Below are 20,080 nucleotides of genomic sequence, written 5' to 3'. Positions count from 1 at the left end.
ATTCACACTCAGATCCGAGAGGAGCTGTCATTTCTGTCACCTGATTCTTTCTGTGCATTGTGCAGTGGTTGAGATGAGGCTTCAGACTCAGCATCCCACAGATCCCGCCCCGACAGCCCACCATCTTCTGGAATTTTCCAACCGCCTGCATCATGCAGATCACTCTTGCTTCATAATTGCCAAGAATATTTTACATGAGGTATGTCAGATATAAAAACAACAAAAACAAGCAAATAGGAGGCAGAAATTGTCAGTCAAGTTGTTGTTGTTGTTGTTGTTTTAAATAGAAATTCAGCGTGAATAGTCAGTTGAATATAAATGTCTACTCATTTGGCAGCATTTGAATGAGCTGTAGCTAAGTCAAACTAAGGCAGGTTTTAGCACACATATTAACTCTTTCCCTGACGTTGACAGAATTTTCCATCATTTATGACCCAACGCTATCCTAAGGAGTTTTCAGGCAATCCATGCTTTCACTTTTAGACGGTAGGGGGCACTATTTTGCATTTTCTGAAAGAGTACAGGATTTCTGGATTTCAAAACACCGGCGAAGATAGAAGCATTGCTTCCCCATATGTAAACTAACGCGATCATTAAAGGGATAGTTCACCCAAAAATGAAAATTCTGTCATCATTTACTCTCCCTCAAGTTGTTCCAAACCTGTATGACTTTCTTTCTTCTGCTGAACACAAAAGAAGATATTTTGAAGAAAGTCGGTAACCAAACGACTGATGGACCCCATTGACTTCCATAGTAGGAAAAAAAAAATACTATGGATGTCAATGGGGACCAGCAACTGTTTAATTACCAACCTTCTTTAAAATATCTTCTTTTGTGTTTAGCAGAAGAAAGGAAATCATACAGGTTTGGAACAACTTGAGGGAGAGTAAATGATGACAGCATTTTCATTTTTGGGTGAACTATCCCTTTAAACAGCATATAAATCACGTTACCGAATGAAGTGTCGAACCCAAAGAGAAGAAAGAAATGTGAAGCTTTGGGGTGTTGATGGACTCGATCTACCCCATCTGTGTTTTGATCATCGTTATGAATTCGATCTGGATGTAGTCTTTGCCAAACATACAATTTTCTCAGCTTTTTGTTCAAAATGTTCAATGCTTTAAAAAAAACGTACCCACATTCAAGTGTTGATAAAAAATAATAATGCACGAAGCTAGAATAAAATGTTTTTTTCTTTTTATATATTGTATATTCAGATATTCATACAACAAAATATCCTGGGCGCCATGAAATTATGTGAAAATTATTATTATTTTAAATCCTGGTGCTGGATGGCAAAAAAAAAAAGAGTTGGAGGGAAAGAGTTACAGCATTTAATAAATGGCATAATATGGCATATGCATAGCTACATGTGCAGTTCAGACCTATCGCACTAATTTGTTACTTAATTTAATGTATCTTTTAAAATCTTTAGAAATGTTTTCATTAAGCTATCAAAATTGTTCATTTTTTTTCCTTTTACGTTTCTATGCAGTTCTTTTCATATAAAGGATATCTCTTTATAAGATTGTAATAATTAATAATAGCTCTACTCAATGTTATAATTTATAATAATTTATTATATTATAATTTATGACCATTATTAGAGGGAGTTATACTACGGTGCTGTTGAATCTGATTATTTTCAATTATTTTCAGGGAAACGCACGGCTAAAGTAGTTCCAGGCAGGTCTTGACCACATTACAGTTCCATATCACTTCGCCAAATGATTTCAGTTATTTCAAAGGTCCTTGCAGACTACAACAACAAAATAAGCAAAACCCACAATGACACAAGCAAAGCAAATTAATATCGACAAATTATTTCCATGTTTTTGCCACAAAATTATGTTTTATTATGTATGGAAAGCACACACTCTCTTTCTCCCACTCAAACGCACACACAGCAGTACTCGCACACTCTCACACACACACTCGCACAAAACATGTTGTCAGCGCTGCTATGCCGATTTTATCAGTAAAATAGTTTAGCAACTTAAAAGCTACAAGACATGTCACTAGCAATGTAATAACGGAGTTGTTCTTATAGCACAGTTTCGCTATTAGTAGAGACGCTGCTGCCAAACACTGTTGAGAGACATATACATACATTAAAAATCTCCTCTCTCTCTCTCTCTCTCTCTCTCTCTCTCTCTCTCTCTCTCTAACTGCATTAATAACTGAATTAGACTGCTATCAGTGGCTCAAGCTTCCGTCAGCGCTAAAATGCCATTTTGGAATTAGCAACAGAGGCTTGGGATGAGATGCGTAAGAAATGAGTCCTTCACACAAGAGGGTTTTAAGGACAAACACCTGACAAATATCTTAAAATACATGATCTAAAGAATGTTTTGAGGTGTGGTAACCATAGTATAAGCAGAATAATTAACTCCGGGTGATTTAATTATTGAAAAATACTTCGTGCTTTGTGTCGTGGTCACATTACCACCTCTTGTGTGCATTATTTTTCTAATAATTCAACAGCCCGGAGTCAATTACTCCTTACATATTTAATATTACTGTTATTTTCTGTTTAGATCCCTGTTAAAAGAAGCACAAAGCACAATGCGAACTTGCAGTTGCAGTTCTGCTGCTTACTAGATCTGTAGGAAACAGGCCTAAGTGTGTAACTGTGTCTGGCAGATTCACTCGAGTTCAGGGATCAATGACAAATCAATTTATCAGATAAGCCTTTGCTACAGTATATACGCAGTAATCTTTCAACCAGCAGTTCTGCTTGGCCACTGCAGTGGTTTTTATGTTCTATCTATGCCACTACAGTTGTTTTTTTTTTTATTATTACCACACACGCAGAGATACACAAAATTGGCATTTCTTTTAGTGCGGTTCACTCTTGTTGAGACTCTCAGACAGGTTTTTTGTCTCCTTTGTTACAGCCTTCTTTTGCATTTGAAGCACTATCTTATACCCTTGCGAGTTAGGCTTTTATTTGTGACACTTTGTTATTATCCGGTCTTACTGAGATGTGCACCATGGTGTAGACTGTATACGCAATTTTGTATTGTTGTCCCCCCCCAAAACATCTAAGCAATCATCATCTTTTAATGACAAGGTAATTTGTGTCAACAACTTGCAGGCGAAATTGCTCCAGTTATGAAAGCAGTCAGTCGCTGGGTATAAAAGCTAATCTTACCCTCTAGAGTTGCCATAGTAACAAAGATAAATATTAAGTACGATTCAATAAGCCATTCTGCTTTTCTCGCTTTACATGCACATTAATGAATGCACATCATCTCTAACTCCGAGTGTGTGTACCTTTTGTGGGCTGTTACCTTAAGTGCAGCGTTTCGAATTGACGGATACCGTATGACCCTTTTGCGAGAGTAGGCTTTGTTGCAACTGCATTACACCCTTAACAATGTCAACCTGCACCTCCGTAATTAACACGTTTTGCAGTTATGTTTTCCTAGCGGGATGTTAGCATAGTTACTGGAAAACTAGGTCAATATGATGCGTCATATTTTCAGCCTTTAAGGCAACAAATAATAAAAAAGGGAAATATGGGGGCGGATTTATGGTTCTGCATGTGTTCAGTGGTCTGTAGTAGTAGCTAATGGAGCCGGAAGAGACAGGAGGAGAATGTTAACAACACTGAGGGGAATGTTAGAGGTCACAGACTGAGCTAACAGAGTAAAAGGACTTCCTGCGTTCTGCTACAGTCTGTGGTTTGTTTGAAGAATAGTTTAGAAAAATAGAAAATTCGTGTTGTAACAAATTTGTTCGACTTTTGATTCTTCTGTGGAGCGCAAAATAAAATATTGGCTGCTTTTCCATATATTACATTAGAGATGCATGATTAATCCATATAAAACTGAAATTGCTATATGGCTTAGAACGATTATCAGACCGCTGTTGTGGAAATTCTTTTCTCAACTTTTATCAATAATTGTAAGACAGTAGGATAGCTCAAAGGTTAAAAAAGATCAGCTTTATTTCTTGCAAGAAACAAAACACATCCTGGTCTCTCTCAAAAGATCGCCTTAGTTACCTTAAAAGGAAACAATTTTGTTCAAGATCTCTTGTCTGCATAAATTATATCTAGACAGAACAATACCATGCCTACTACAAGTTCCTGTTTTTAGCTGCTGCTCAAATTCACACATTTTGCTTATCTCTATTTCTATCAAAGCTGCGCACATACTTTTCACACTTGAAGTACAACAATAGGTCACTTTGAGTACACATAGTCTCTTTGCTACTAAGTCGTCTATCACCCAGAACATTTTGTTCCTGTAACCTTATATGATTATATTTCTTTAAATGCTTATGAGTAAAAATAAATGAATGTTCAACGTTAACACAAGTTGCACACATCTGAAAGTAAAAAAACACGTCTAAAATGTAAAATTCCCATTACACCGCAAAGGCTGCAATTTAATTACATAAATACTGTATGTGCGCTGCATGTTTCATAGTGAGGCCTGGCACTGTGTTTTTTTGTTTTTTGTTTTTACACAAAAGCAGCTCATGTTCCTGTTTTCCAATGCTGCTTCACATTAATTCATCTCTGCATTTGCTCGGAGTTTGGGTCATGTATAGTGTGCATTTGAGAAAGCAAAATGCACTCACCATCTTCCCAAACTTGTGATGAGAAGTGCTTATAAACCGTATAAATATATGTATTTTTTCTCAAATACTGTATTTATTATACAGTGAAATATTACAATAGTATTTTTTTTCTTTTGTTTAATATTTTATTTAATACTGCTACTAATAATAGACTTTATAATATTTTATCATTATTATTATAATTATTATCATAATTACAAAATAAAATAATAAAATAAGAAATGTTACTTGTTATAGTCATATTGGGCATAATTGCACAGCCTTACAAAAAAAGAACAGCAAACCTGAAGCTTTTTAAAAACATAAATAATTAAATCAGAATTAGATTTTTCCCCCATATAGTGCAGCCCTATTGAAAGCGAATGGGCTTCAAAATAACACTCTATAAAAGTAGTCCGTATTCTTTCGCTGTTTTCAAGTCTTCTGAAGATATTCAATATAGCTTTGGGGTTTTTTTGGGTGACAAATAGATCTAAATTTGGTCGCTATCAAGTCGCTTTTTACTAAAAATTGCATCGTTTCAAATATGGTGCCTTTAGATGTAATGCATCATGTTTGGAATATAGCTTATGTCTTGGAATACTTTTATAGTGTTTTTTGTCATGTTGGAGCTCTTTTGGAGAACATTTCTCCATTTGTGCTCCATGGAAGAAAGAAAATCATTGGTTTGGAATGACATGAGGATGAGTAAATCATAATAGAATCTTAGATTTTACTTAAACTGTGTGAGTTGTTAACCGTCATGACCCATTTCTATTCACATAACATGCATTCACCAGATCTCCTTTACCTTATATAATGATAGCTAGCAGAGCGGCTACATGACACAAATGAGAGGCAGCTAGCCACATCTGCATCATTGCATTCATGATTATTTTCAGTCTGTTGACAATCCAAGAGGCCAGTTGAGAAGTCAGGCCCTGTTATTGCAATCTTCATTCTGCTTAAATGCTCCAGGGAGCTTACATTTGAGGAATCCTTTCTGAGGAATACGAATTAATATTAAAAGACTTCCACAACTCCATAAGACAGGTGCGGGACCATTAGGTGAGGCTGCAAGATGACAAGTAATTGCTCTTAGCTGTCTCGCAAACACCTACACACACATGACACTGGAAAATGAATCACAGGCTTGCTGTAGGGGAAAGCTGTGCGTGGTGGAGAATGGCGAGAACATATGTCATTAATTTGTCTGTCGAGTGACTCACGCACATTCGATACATTATTTTAAAGGTTGAGTTTGGAGGAGAGCCGAGCTGGTGATAGGAAATTCATCTCTCCTGTGCTGCAGGTCCTCTGTTTTAGTGCGTGAATATTGTGTCGCCCGAAGAATTGTATTCCTGAATGTGTGTATAGTCTGCGACCTGCACCCACTACTAGGCACGGATACTGTCACATCACACTTCTGTCACACTTCTGTGGAACAAAGACATGACCTCATTGTTTCAGATCTGAAGGACATGGAACCCACTTTGGTTTCTCTACCTAGAAAAGCTTTTTAAAAGCCTCGAGATGTTCAACTAAAGAGTGGACCTTAAGCCGCTATAATACAATGCATTTGATTAACATGCATTTATAAACGTTTAATGGATGCAAATCTTTACATCTGAATGGACATTCAGATGATACAGTCTTTTCTAAACTGGAGTCAATGGGGGGGTGGGGGATGCCCTTTAAAGGTTCAAATATTACAATATGCAGATTTAAATATATCAAAGCAGATTGAACACTGATGAGAATATTGCTTCAGAATAAATTATATTTACAACACACACACACACACACACAAATTCCGCAAGCAACTTTTTTAGTGATTGACAGAAATATGTGTGTGTGTGTGTGTGTGTGTGTGTGTGTGTGTGTGTGTGTGTGTGTGTGTGTGTGTGTGTGTGTGTGTGTGTGTGTGTTGTAAATATAATTTATTCTGAAGTATTCTGAATGTTTAAGGATTAAACATATAATTTATGTTTAATCCTTAAACATCTTTTGTTTATTGCCAGGTATAAAATAGATTTGAATTGCACATTTTCAATATGGTCTCATTCTTCACTGTATATTGCTAATTAATCTTCTTTTTCCTTTTTTTTTTTTTTTTTTTTTTTTGTTTGGATCAGCAATGCCTAAATTCAATCACCATTGTAAGCTCATAACACTAATAGTTTTAAGTGACGTGCTGTAGGCTGTGGTGTGTCAGCCCTCTTCCTCTTCTTGTTGTTCATCAAATTATGGCTTAAACTGCATTTTCTTAATAGAGAGTATTAATCACAAAATTTGTGTGGGTTGAACACTAAGCCCGATAAAATTATCTCATAATTGATCAAATCATGTTCACAACTAATTCATAGATTAATTTCAAATTGTAGCATGTTTTAAACAAAACATTTTAAACTCAATGCAAGACACTACAGGCAAAAAACTTGCACTGGTCAATTGTGAGATTTATGGCTATGTGACTTTACATGTGTGTGGGAAGAAAACATCAAAATACACTTTTTAATGTTTATTTTATTGCACGTTATCTATTTCTGTCTGTAGATTTTAATTACAATACATCTCTTTAAAGATTTTTTCTTAAAATATATTTTTTTCTCATGCACTGAACAATAAATCTCCACTTTAGCAGCACTTATACACCAAACTTTACAGTTTTATTCCAGTCTATATTCTGAAGGTTTTTACAGAAGGGTTTAGATAATGCATCATTTGCATATTTAGACACATTTTAGAATGCTTGTAATTAGGGATGTCAATTTTCACAAATTCCTATGATCGATCGTCATTTAAATTAACGATCAATTAATCGATTAATCGTTAGCCGTAATACTGCGATATGCGTCTACTGCAGTGGCTATGGCCAACAGCATGACAGGGTGTGCAAATGCTGCTCAGAACGCTATAATCCTCACCAAATCAATGAGAATGGTTTTAAATATAAATAAAGGGCTAATAGGATTGTAAAATGTTTCGATGTGATTGATAATTAAATTAATTATTTAATAATCAAATATAACTACTAATACAACGTGTCACCAACGCCGCCTCATATTCGCTTAGAATGTGTGACGCGCTCTTCCTGGAACAACTGCACGCGCTGAATGAATCTGCTACCGTTTCAACTGGAGCACTTTGCTAGCACGTTATTTATCTAAAAGAAACGCATCCTATATGAGATTAATCAGATATATTAAAAATAAACATAATATTACAAATCATATCTGCACAAAATGACGCAAATTCATGCACAAGTGAACTTGAACTAAGTTAACGTTACGTGCTATCATTCAGAACTACTCATGTTGTGGACGCGCGCTTCCTGGAGCAACGCGACACGGCAACTAAACCCAAATAATTCACAATGTTTTATTACAATATTGTTCTCTTTATAATGTTATGTAATATTACAGTCCCAATAGTCATTATTAGTCGTGCACTGCCGTTTGAGCTGCGCGCGCTGAAGCTGACGCTTTACTACAGAGTTAATTCTTAACCAAATGCATCCAATATGAGATAAATCAGATATAGATAGGCCTACACAAAATAAAAAGTATAACAACTTACATTTGCACAAAACAAAAGGCTGCGAATGCACACGCAAGCTTATAGTCATGATGAAGGTGTAAAATGGTCCCAAACATAACTCCGGCGCGCTCGCTTTACATGTTTCGCGGTTGAGCAGCGCACACGCGCATGAAGACCTGCTTAATCGATGATCGATAAGTTTTATCGATTAAATGTATTATCGACAATTAATCGATCGTCGATTAATCGTTGACATCCCTACTTGTAATACAAATATTGTTTTTGCTATTCTTAATATAATCAATCAGCTGTAGAAGTTTGGTGATATCTATTAGTTACATTTTTTGCTATTCACCAGGGGTGTCTTGCTACTAAATGCATTTCTAGCGTCTTAAAACAGAGAGCTCATGGTGCATGAGCAAGACAGTTAATAATAATGAAACTGACTAAATAGTGAAATATATTGGTATTCGTAGGTGCGTAATTTGCCTATAAAATGAAGAGAGTAGTTTGATTCTGTTATGTGGGAGTGGGGTCACCACAATTTTGAAACCTAAGAAATGACTTGCAGAGTGTGGACCAAAAAAACAAAACATCAAACTTGAGAACCCCTGCCCTTACCCTAAGAATGAGCAATACTGCCTGCCTAAAAGCAGGCTATATAATTGTTTTAAGCAAACGCTACTCGGGTCAAGGATTACTGAGCACACATACACCCACCCACGTTCCCAAACAGCCATTAACTTCCAGCAAACATGCATTCTGCATGGCAATATTGTCTTTACTTTTGGATGTGGATTTTCCCAGTTCAGGGAAGAAGCCAGTATATCACAAAAGCCAGAGGACAAAGGCCACACACACATACACACACACACACACACACACTCACAGAGGGAAGGGGGCAGGGCCAGCTCTCACTGTTCAGCCTGCTTCCGTTGCACACAGCAGCAGTCCAGCCGACACAACGAGAGAGAGAGGGAGAGAGGGATCGGCACAGCCCACAGTCTGTCAAAGGATCTGTGGCCCACTTTAAATATGAGTGGGGGGTTTACAGCAGCTCCTCTGTAAGAGTGTGACAGTTAAATCAAGGAGGCCAGAGCGAGAGGAGAGAGGCGGGGTTGTGAGATTGTGTGTGTGAGCCGGCTGTGTGTGTCCGCTGTTCCCAGTGGCTCTGAGCCGCAGCAGAGGTAGCAAAATGGAGCTGTGAGCAGCCTTCCTCATCCTTGTCTTCGTCGCCAGGGGACCGGGGATCTTGACGGCATGCCCGGTGAGTAGTCCATACTAGAATCCCTGTGGTTCTGACAGGCACGCTGTAGATCCAGATCTTGGCGGATGGAGTGTGTTACGGGAGCGCTGCATTGTGCTTGAATGGCATCTCATTACAGAGCTTCCATGCTGAAAGAATGAAAGAGGGCGAGAGAGAGAGAGACGAGGGACGAGTCACAGAGCTCCCTCAGCCTTTGTCGGCATTATCAGGGCAGTAATCGATGGTAAACAGCGCGCTGCTGCGGTCAGCTGGGATTGTGGCCGGTAACTGAGGTGTTCAGCCCCTATGAACGGATCATGGGCTTTTGACTCCGCGCAGCTTCCCCGTTCTGTCCTTTGTGTGGGAGCAGATGTTGAAAAACACATGCTGGGTGAGGAATACACGCCATACCCTGCGGTCAGGTGGCTGTAGAGGTGCTTTTGGTAATGTTTTTTTCATTTAATGGCACAGTCAGGTTGTGTATTGATATAATGAGATCCGTTATTCCACCCTGTTTCCTGGGTGGCGACACGTGCTGTTTGACATCCCAGCATTCTCTATGTTGGATGGGCAAATCTGATGATGTATGTTCGTCCAGATGCTATGGCAGAATATAGATATTTGCAGTTTATTTAGTGATTTAGTGTAGGTGTGTATTTACGAGAGTGTGTTATAGTGAAACGACTGAGAATATGTCATGAATCTGTGTAGTATTTATTATACGTAATGAGAGTATTGTTTTATATTACTACAGTGATTAATCCAAACATTTATTGGCAAACAAATGAATTCAGTCTATAAACATGTTGTCTATACACATACTGCTGGACACATCATACGTAATTTTTCTCATTAGATTTGTACTGTAAATAAATATGTATACATAGGAATTTGGCATAAAACATTGTCTCATTTATTTCATGAAACTGTATTAGATGCGTTTATGATCACAAATTAACTTAAAGTTGTTTGAAAAGTTAAAAAGCATTGCAACAGTATTTATGTTATAAGCATAGTATGTGTATCACAACCTGGAATACTTGATTCTGATTGGTCAATTGCAGCATTTAACTGCATAATGACCACTAAACTGTATAACTGACTGTTGTTCAAATTTGCTTTATAGCTATGTTACAGTTTCACATGTCTTGTATCACTCCGCAGTCTCTATTATTTTAGTAAAAGAATGATAAATGATAAACATGATAAAAAACAGTAGTTTTTGTTCATTAAGTACCGGTTGGTTGGTTATTTATTAGTATCAGATAAACTGTTGCAAATAATGTAATTTGATATAGATTATTTTACCCATTCAGAATCGCCCTTTTACCACCACAGTTGTTGGAGTAATGATGCATTTGCTGCTCTAAACCAGCGAGGCACTAGAGATGTAGATTTTGTGCATTAAATACATGTAGAATGTGAGCTCACAGATTTGTATTTGTCTGCATTTTATAATGGCTCATCCAATTAAGAGTCAAAACTATAAATACATTTTACGATTTCCTGTAAGTTATTATTAAATGTAAGTTAATAATCAAATGTACATCTTTTTTTAAGTAACACTTTAGGTGTATAACCAGATTATGCACTAGAAAAACGTGTTATTCACATTGATTTTTTTTTTTCCATCAGGAAGTGTGAATGTGCAATGCTGAGGACAAAATAAATAATCATGTTCTACTCTTTTTTTTTTTTTTTTTTGTAGATGTTAATGGCTTCGTTAAGAGCGAGGTATGGCACTTTGCATGAATTCAAAGACATTATCAGAAGTTGTGTAAAGGATTTTTAAGGACCCTCAAAATTCATGACTATTTCAAAAACCTTGTCACATAGCAGATTAATTCTCACCATGGTTAGTGCAGAAATACCATTCCATTTTAATTGCCTCCCTCTACACAACCATTTTAGAGCTTCAGTAATTTCTGCTTGATCAGAAACCTTGCTGGTTGTGGGTTGGTAAAATTGGGTAGAAATGTAGTAGCTGAAATGTCAAGCAGTGAAATGCAGTGTTACTCTAAAAAAGCCATTAATTACTAGTTAATAACTACGTCTTCAACAATGTAATAATTAGATCACTGTACTAATTACTCTCTCCAAAAAAGTATTGCATTACTTATTACTATAAAATGATATACATGAAACTGCTCTTTTAATTTTCAAATAAATCATATAAAATTGCATAAATTATTCTTGACCTGACCAAAGTAATTTAAAGGGAGAAGGTTACAATTACAAAAACATATAGGCTCGTCAAAAACATAAGACATAAAATTTTTGTTAAATCTTCTTTTTTTATATATTATTATTATAAACATATATTTATTGCGAGGATTAACCCCTTGAGATGAAACATCTCGTTTTCGAGGGGGTCCTCCAGTACATCAAAGCAAAAAAATATATATTTGTATAATATAAAAATGTAAAATATATAGATTTGTTCTATAGTCTATAAGTATTTAGTGCAATTACATCAAAAGTAACTGTAATTAAATTACAAAAAAATTCTAATCCCATACTCTACTTTGAAAAAGTAATTCAATTACTGTAATTAAATAGTAATGCATTACACCCAACACTTGTGTGATATGATATATTTTATCCCAAACTATTTAAATTGGTGTAATTATTTTCTATTTGTATACATGCATTTTTATGGGCTAAATTCTTGGTGTTGACTTATAAAAAGTCTTGTTATTTGGCATCAAGGATGATGAAGGACAAAAATATATAGTTCTAAAAACCGTTCTAAATATAAAAGAATAGCAGAGTCTACACCACAACTATAACGATAATACTATAGAGAAACTATATGTTTTAAAACAAACGTCCAGGACACCTGTTTTGTTTATCTCAACTTTCTCCCAAAAAAAACAACAAAAAAACATTCCATGCCCCAAGAATCACCCAAATACGCTTCTTTGAAAAGAGGCTTTGTGGGTTTTAGGAGTGACCCCATCGATAGTGCTGAGATTATGTAACTATTCATCTGTGAACACAAACACAGCTGTTGAAATGCAGTAATAAGATATGTACCAGGGTATTATCGGATGCTGAATAATGACTTTGTTCATTGAGCTCCCAAATGTTTTTCTGATTATAAAATGAGTGGTTTTTCACTAAGGTTATTTTATTACTTTGTTTTGATTTGTAGCTTGTGTATTTATTGCCCTTATGGGATAATGAATAATATGAATACTTTGTCATTGTACACTCCAAGTATGTAGCCAAAAAACATATCAGTGTTAGTAAAATTTCCACATTTAATTGGGCTTCAGTATGTAAAACAAACAAACAAATAAATAAATATGATTTTTAGCTTTTGAAATCTTAGCTGTTAGAATCCTCATTAATTTATCTTGTTCATTATTTAAGTCTCAAAAATAAGGGTATTGTAAACACCAAATGATACACACATTTATTTGAAATAGAAATATTTTTTATATTATAAATGTCTTTTCCAATTTAATGCATCTTTGCTTAATAAAGGTGTTCATTTCTTTCAAAGAAAAAACCTTATTGACCCTAAACTTTTGAAAAGTTGTGCATTTTATGTGAGTGTGACCTTTGGAGGTATAAATGATATTGGAAGTATGGAAAGTTTCCATTAAACAGCACTGTATGCCAGGTTGACTGAGTCATTGTCATCCTCTTAAAAATCTTGCTTGTATTGCTGGTTTCCTTGGCAGTCGTTTCCTATTTGGAGCAGAGATCTCGAGGGAGGACTACTTCCTGTTGGGGAGTGTGGGAACCTTCGGAGGCGGAGTACACGGTACACAGTCAACCACAGATATACTGTAGGACACAGACGGCAGGCTGCACTCCACAACATGAATTTAATTACAGCATGCGAGGTCTGCGGAGTCCACAATCTGCTGCTGTCTATCCTTCTTTCCTTCCTTATTATTAGCTCATGAAGACATACTTAAAAAGAAACCTATTTGGAAGTGCTTTTTTAATAATTGGCTGTTTAGTGGCATCATTTTTATAAGGATTTTTAGTGCAGTGAGACAGTGGAGACTTTCAATTGCTGATTGGTTTTGCTTATGGTTTTATAACCTTTAATTATGTAATTCCTAAGATAATTATGATTCTTTATATCTTTTTAAAGCTTAATATTTCATGTAAACTCAACAAGAACTGCAGCAACGATCGAAATATCCCTGCTCTGAAAGCGAGAGCAGTATTTTTTTTAAATAGAAATCCTTGAAAATGGATTTGGGTGTGTTCAAGATGCAACAGATTGTTCCCTAGGGTTCTCGGAGACCAAGACACTCCCTCGCTCTGAATGTTTTAGGCAGAGCTCTGTACAGTGAACACGGTTTCCCAGCCTTGGCGTCTGATATCTTGCAGAAAAATCAAGAATAATCACTGCACTGGCTCGCTTCTCTTGCAGCCTCTGGACTTGTTTTGTTTTGCTCTGGGGCCATGCTGAATCAGAATAGTAAAAAGTAAGTTTGGGAAATGTTTCTTCTTCCTGTTTCTATAATCTTGATGGCTGCGGTTCTAGTGAAAATTATTGTTACTAACACGGGGTTTGCTGGGATTAACAGATTAGCTGGAATGTTGGACTATAACCTGCAATAGAGTTTGTTGTTTCATTTTCATGCCGTGCCAAATAGTTTTCTTTATTTTGTAATGGGCTCTCGGAACGGAGCTTTTTTTTTTTTTTGTCTGAATACCTTGCGGTTATGTTGATTTTTGATCACGATGTAGATATAAAGCTGAATAAAGCAATACAGTATCAGTTCCCAAAATAAATTCTATATTCAGTGCGGTCCAGCTATGAGGTTCTATATATGTTTGTGTGTGTGGTTCAGATATTTCCTACGTTGTTGGGCATTTTTTGGTCTCCATGAGGAAAACATCCCAATGACGTTTTTTTTTTGAAAATGTAAAAATGCAGAATGTTTTCTGTGAGGGTTGTGTGTAGGGTCCGGTTTAGTAATTTCCTTTTTTAAATCCAAGATTTTGGATTTGAATCCATTGTGCAAACAGTGTATACAAACATCATTTTGTTTTCTTAAAGGGGTCATATAATCCCATTTTTGTACAAGCTAAAATGATTCTTTAGGGTCTAAATTAAAAGTTTGTAATATACTTTAATTAAAAATTCTCATTAGTATTGTAAGAAAACACTAATTTTACCTGGTCAAAAACAGCTCTGTTTTCAGCACGCCGTTTCAGTGCATACAGCTTTAAATGATAATGAGCTTTGCTCACCCCGCCCCTCTGTTCTGTGCGTACACCAATTCTAACACAATAACCACGCGTTGTTCATTATAAACGTGGGATTATGAATTATATTGAGAACGTCGTACATAGAAAACATGCCGTAATGTACCCGGAGTGTAAACCTTAGATGCATTCATCATGAAGCGTGCAGCAAGGTTTGCAAATTTGCAAAGATTAATATAAATACTAATATAAAGGTTAATAAAACATTACACTCACATCTTCTGGAGGTTCAGCAGTAACACGTTGGTACCGATCCGTTTTTTCTCGTTTGTAACGCTGTCTGATGTGAAATGATTCACGCAAACAGGAAGGGATCGTGGGGAATCCCCGTGAGGGAATCCCCGCGTCAATCCTTTGGGCATATCGCTTCAAAAACAAAACTCAGCCACTGCATCTTCAACGGCTCGGATTTAGGAACATTCAAATGACTGCTGTGTTCCTTATTACACCGAAGAACAATCGCAGACGCCATTATGCTCATAGACAGCGCTCCAGTGAGGGTATCAACAATGACACGCGGACTATGATTGACAGCTCGCTCATGAGCGAGGGCGGGTGTGTGTTGAAACGCTGCAGCTGTCAATCACAATCGTGGGAGGGGCGTCCGAACGGCTTGATTTCAGAGAGATTCAAACATATAAGGAGATAAAAAAAAACCACTGGATGGATTTTTATCATTTTATGATGGTTGTGTACAGGCACTGCCAACACACATTTCAGTACAATCAACTTGTAAAAGTGCATGTACCATTATATGACCCCTTTAAAAGAAGCGCAAACAACCCAAAAAGAGTTCTCTTTCAAGCATACTTTTCGGTGTCTCACTATGGGATACGCCCCTTCCGCGGATTCCACAGAAGTCCTATTACATTACGCCAGCCCCAATTGGCTGGCAGACATGACGCAGTGTCTGGGAGTGGCTACCCCACCCCTCAGTATAAGAGGAGAAGCACTGCGTCATTACGACATTCAAAAACCTCTTCTCGCTTCACACCAGAAGCCTACGAACCTCCGGACGAATTACTGGCCACCACGCCGTTTTTCGCCTGGCTCCTTCGATTAGCATTCCAGCCGATTGCAAGGATTGTTCGACACTATGATGGCTGCAGCAATGCAGACTGTCCCGGCTAGTGGGGGAGATTCTGTGCGACTCTGTTCATGCGGGAACAAAATTTCATGCAAAGACACACACCAGGTCTGCTCTGCATGTCTCGGGCTGAAACATGCTCAATTGGCTATCGAGAATCCCGGTTCATGTGAACATTGCGCACGCTTCACCATGAAGAGCCTTCGTCGCAGGCTAGCACGCCAAGCTAGCTTGTCTGGCATGGATCCCCTCATGACACCTAGCCCCGCGCCAGCTGCCACCCCGCAGGTATCCATCCCTGTAGAGCTGCCCACCACAGCAGCTCTATCCTGGAGTGAGCAGCTCGATGTGTGCATGCCTCTACCTACCGAACCCAGTCTGAGCTCGGACGAGGAAGAGGACGCGCTTAATTACGAGGGAGAGGAGCAATCGGACTTCCTTCTTTCCGAAGAGGAAGATTTCGAGGACTCACCATTCCTCACCTCCGCACAACCGGCACAGCTCCTCGCTGCGGCGGGACCCATGGAAGAGGCGGGCGGGCCACCACCCTCCCCGCTCGTGAGTGTTGATCTGCAAGATGTGTGCAAACGCGCTGCAGGGAAACTTAATATTCCGTGGCCGACCGTGGTAGCAGAGACTGCAAAGTCTCGCTATGAGGGGAAGAGGCTGCCGAGTGCAAAACGAGCAGCACGGCAGCTCCTTCCTGTTTTCCCAGAGCTCCTCGAGGAGCTCGCGGTTACATGGAAGGACAAGCCGTTTACCAGCAAGATGCCAGTGCAGGGCGGCTCCGTTCTCGATGTGGAGGGGATGGAGAAGGAAGGCCTTCTCCGATTGCCCCCCATGGAGCCACTGGTTGCCGCGCACTTGCAACCGAAGCGCACGGCGGCTGCAAATCCGACCTTGCCATCTAAAGCTGACCGTTTCCAGTCCAGCATGACGGAGCGCGCTTATAAAGCAGTCGCACTCTCTGCCAGGGCTATGAACGCGATCTCTCTGCTGACCGCATACCAAGCGGAGCTGCAGGACGAAGTGTCTACCACACCAGGTCAGACACACTGGGAAGAGATCTGTGTTGTCACGGATCTCTCTCTGCGTCTTCAGAGATGCGCGGTTCAAGCTGCTGGGAAAGCCATGGCCACAATGGTTATCCAAGAGAGAGGGCGATGGCTTAATCTGGCTAATCTCTCTGACAGGGAAAAAGAAGCCATCCTGGATGCACCGGTCGTTCCAGAGGGCATTTTTGGCTCAGCTCTGACACTGATGCAAAAACGATGCGAAGAGAAAAAGAGGGACGACGAGGCTTTGCAACTCTGTATGCCGAGAAAGACACAGACTGCACCTCCTCCGCCACCCCGGCAGACCTTCGCGCAGGTTACGGCCCGCCCACCTCCCAGCTTTCGCATTCCGAAACGGCAGAGACCTATCGTGAGTGCAGCGGGTCAGAGTGGAGTGCAAGAGCAGAGATCTGGCTGGCATAGGAAGAACTATCCGCCTTCAGCAGCTCAGACGGTCCAGCCAGCCCCTCAGCCTCATCCCCAGCCCCATCTTCAGGGAGCGAGGAGGAAGAAGAAGGCAGTTTGACACGGTCTTCCCCAAGGGACGGAGTCAACAGCCCCCCAGTTGGCTAGCTCCCGACCCTCAGTCGTTCAGCGTTCAACACATGACGAGTTCCTCGGTGCACAGATGTTCTGTGGGGAAAACAGCGCCCGGTTGGGCCGGGGGAAACAGAGCGGTGAAAAGGAAAAGACACGGTGCAGTGGTGCACACCCACCCACTAGTCACAAGCACTTTTCATGTTCAAAACTCAATAAAGTTTTCACTGTACCCCCAAAGAATGTTGCAAAACACATTTCCCCAAAAAATGTTGCAAAACATGTTCACAGAGCACACTATAACATCACCTCGGGGAGCGTTCGAGCCCTTAGAGGTGATGAGCCACACAGACTCAGTCCAAACTCTAAGTGTACACGCATGCGCAGTACAGACCACAAACTCGTTCATGACTCAGCCACACGATGGCGCCAGAACGCTACAAATAGATTACTGGCGAGAGTGCACACAGTCCCGCTGGGTATTAAAGACAATACAATTCGGGTACAGGCTGCAGTTTGCAAAGTCCCCCCCGCACTTCAAAGGGATAATTCATTCTCAGGTGCGGGGAGAATTAAAGCACGTTCTTCAGGACGAGATAAACTCCCTGTTGAAGAAAAGGGCGATACGAGTGGTCCCACCCGAGGAAAGCCGCAGTGGGTTTTACTCGAGATACTTTCTAGTCCCAAAGAAAGGAACTCGTGCTCTTCGTCCCATATTAGATCTACGTGCGCTGAACAAATACCTAAGGAAGTACAAGTTCAGAATGCTCACTCATGCCACACTCCTAAATCTGGTGCGCCCGGGCGATTGGTTCACATCAATCGACCTGAAAGACGCATACTTTCACATAAACATATACCCACCCCACAGGAATTTCCTGAGGTTTGCTTTCCTGGGAGTAACATACGAGTACCTGGTTCTACCATTTGGCATGTCTCTCAGCCCGAGAGTATTTATAAAATGTACAGAAGCGGCCCTTACCCCGCTCAGGGAAAGGGGCATTCGTCTCGCTACCTACATAGACGATTGGTTGGTGACAGCTCAGTCAAAGCAAGAAGCGAAAAATCACACAACTATGCTTCTGGAACACATTCAGAAACTGGGTTTAAAGTTAAACACCGAAAAGAGTGTTTTGACTCCCGCACAGTCTATAACATATCTGGGGCTGTTACTGGACTCTGTGACATTCAGAGCGCGACTGTCAGAGGACAGGGTGGGAAAATTCACCCTATGCCTGGCCGAGTTTCAGAGGGGGAAAACTGTTTCCTTCCGCACATGCCTCAGATTATTGGGTCTGATGGCCTCAGCCCTAATGGTTATTCCCTTAGGCAGACTATTTATGAGGGAATTTCAGCGCTGGGTAGCATCTCTGAGACTGGACCCACTAAGACACTCCCGAAGGAGAGTGAGAGTGACGTCAGAGGCAGTCTTTGCACTGCGCCAGTGGAGATTCCCAACCTTCTTGGTTCAGGGGGTTCCTATGGGTGTGGTTCGAACCAGAAAAGTCATAACGACGGACGCGTCGTTGTCCGGTTGGGGGGGCATTCACGAGGGCAGGATAGTGAATGGAAGATGGGGTCATCATCTGACCGATCTTCACATAAACTATCTGGAAATGCTGGCCGTGTTTCTAACGTTGAAGCATTTTCTTCCTTTTCTGAAAGGACATCATGTTCTTGTGAGAACGGACAACACCACAGTTGTGGCATATATAAATCGACAGGGGGGCCTAAGATCGCTTCCCTTACACACGCTGGCACGCAAACTGATTTTGTGGAGCCATGCCAATCTTTTATCCCTGAGAGCGACGCACGTACAGGGCGTTCTGAACCAGGGTGCGGATCTGCTATCCAGGGGAAATCCACTCTACGGAGAGTGGAAATTGAAAAAGGAAGTGGTCGAACAGATTTGGGAATTATACGGCAGAGCGACAGTGGACCTGTTTGCGTCCCACGACAATGCTCAGTGTCCTCTGTTTTTCTCCCTGAAAGATCAGAGCGCGCCTCTGGGGATAGATGCGCTGGCACACGACTGGCCCCGCACTCTTCTGTATGCGTTCCCACCGATAGCATTAATATCCCCAACACTCTACAGAGTGAGGGAGGGGGGACTAAAGCTGATTTTAATAGCTCCGAGGTGGCCAGGGAAATACTGGCTGGCGGAGATCATACGTATGCTATACAAAGACCCGTGGTCTCTCCCGTTACGCAGAGATCTACTGTCACAGGCGGGGGGGGAAATCCTTCATCCCCATCCAGAACGCTTGGCACTATGGGCCTGGCCTGTGAGTGGTTAAATTTGAACACAACCGGTCTGTCTGACAATGTCATCAGAACTATACAGAATGCTAGAGCTTCGTCGACTAGGTCTCTCTACGACTGCAAATGGGGCGTGTTTGAGCGCTGGTGCGCGGCTAAGAATGAGATTCCTTTTCAATGCTCAGTGGCAATAGTTCTATCATTTCTACAGGATTTGATAGACCAGGGAAAAGCGTTTTCAACCGTCAAGGTGTATCTGGCTGCTATTTCTGCTTGTCACATTTTGATAGTAAAACCGTTGGGCAGCATCCTTTAGTGTGCAGGTTCATGAAGGGCGCGCGTCGCGTTTTGCCAGTTTCAAAACCGCTTTCCCCTTCATGGGATTTAGCACTGGTAATTGATGCGCTCTCAATGTCCCCGTTTGAGCCACTGGACAAGATTGATTTTAAAATAATGTCGTTTAAGACGGCGCTGCTGTTAGCTTTGGCTTCAGTGAAACGCGTAAGTGAGATTCATGCGCTTTCGGTGCATTCAGCATGTATGCAGTT

General features: G+C 40.1%; 1 protein-coding gene across 6 annotated transcripts in view; it reads left to right on the top strand.

Moving 5' to 3' along the window:
- dab2ipa (DAB2 interacting protein a) overlaps window positions 1-20,080 on the top strand; it is a 116,996-nt gene that overhangs the window by 62,873 nt on the left and 34,043 nt on the right. The window contains exon 1 of one of the 6 annotated variants that reach the window (XM_081348387.1): window positions 13,143-13,807. The exons of 4 other annotated variants lie outside the window; for them this stretch is intronic. In XM_081348387.1, the coding sequence (XP_081204513.1) occupies window positions 13,785-13,807 (23 nt within the window). In that variant the 5' untranslated portion in view covers window positions 13,143-13,784. Of the gene's footprint in view, window positions 1-13,142; window positions 13,808-20,080 lie in introns of those variants that run through there. One more of the 6 variants, XM_081348386.1, reaches the window with a different exon arrangement.

Source organism: Scardinius erythrophthalmus (genome assembly GCF_964197995.2).
Source record: "Scardinius erythrophthalmus genome assembly, chromosome: 20".
NCBI classification, from domain to species: Eukaryota; Metazoa; Chordata; class Actinopteri; order Cypriniformes; family Leuciscidae; genus Scardinius; species Scardinius erythrophthalmus.
Note: the sequence above shows the minus strand (reverse complement) of the source record. Positions and strands in the feature narration are given on the sequence as shown.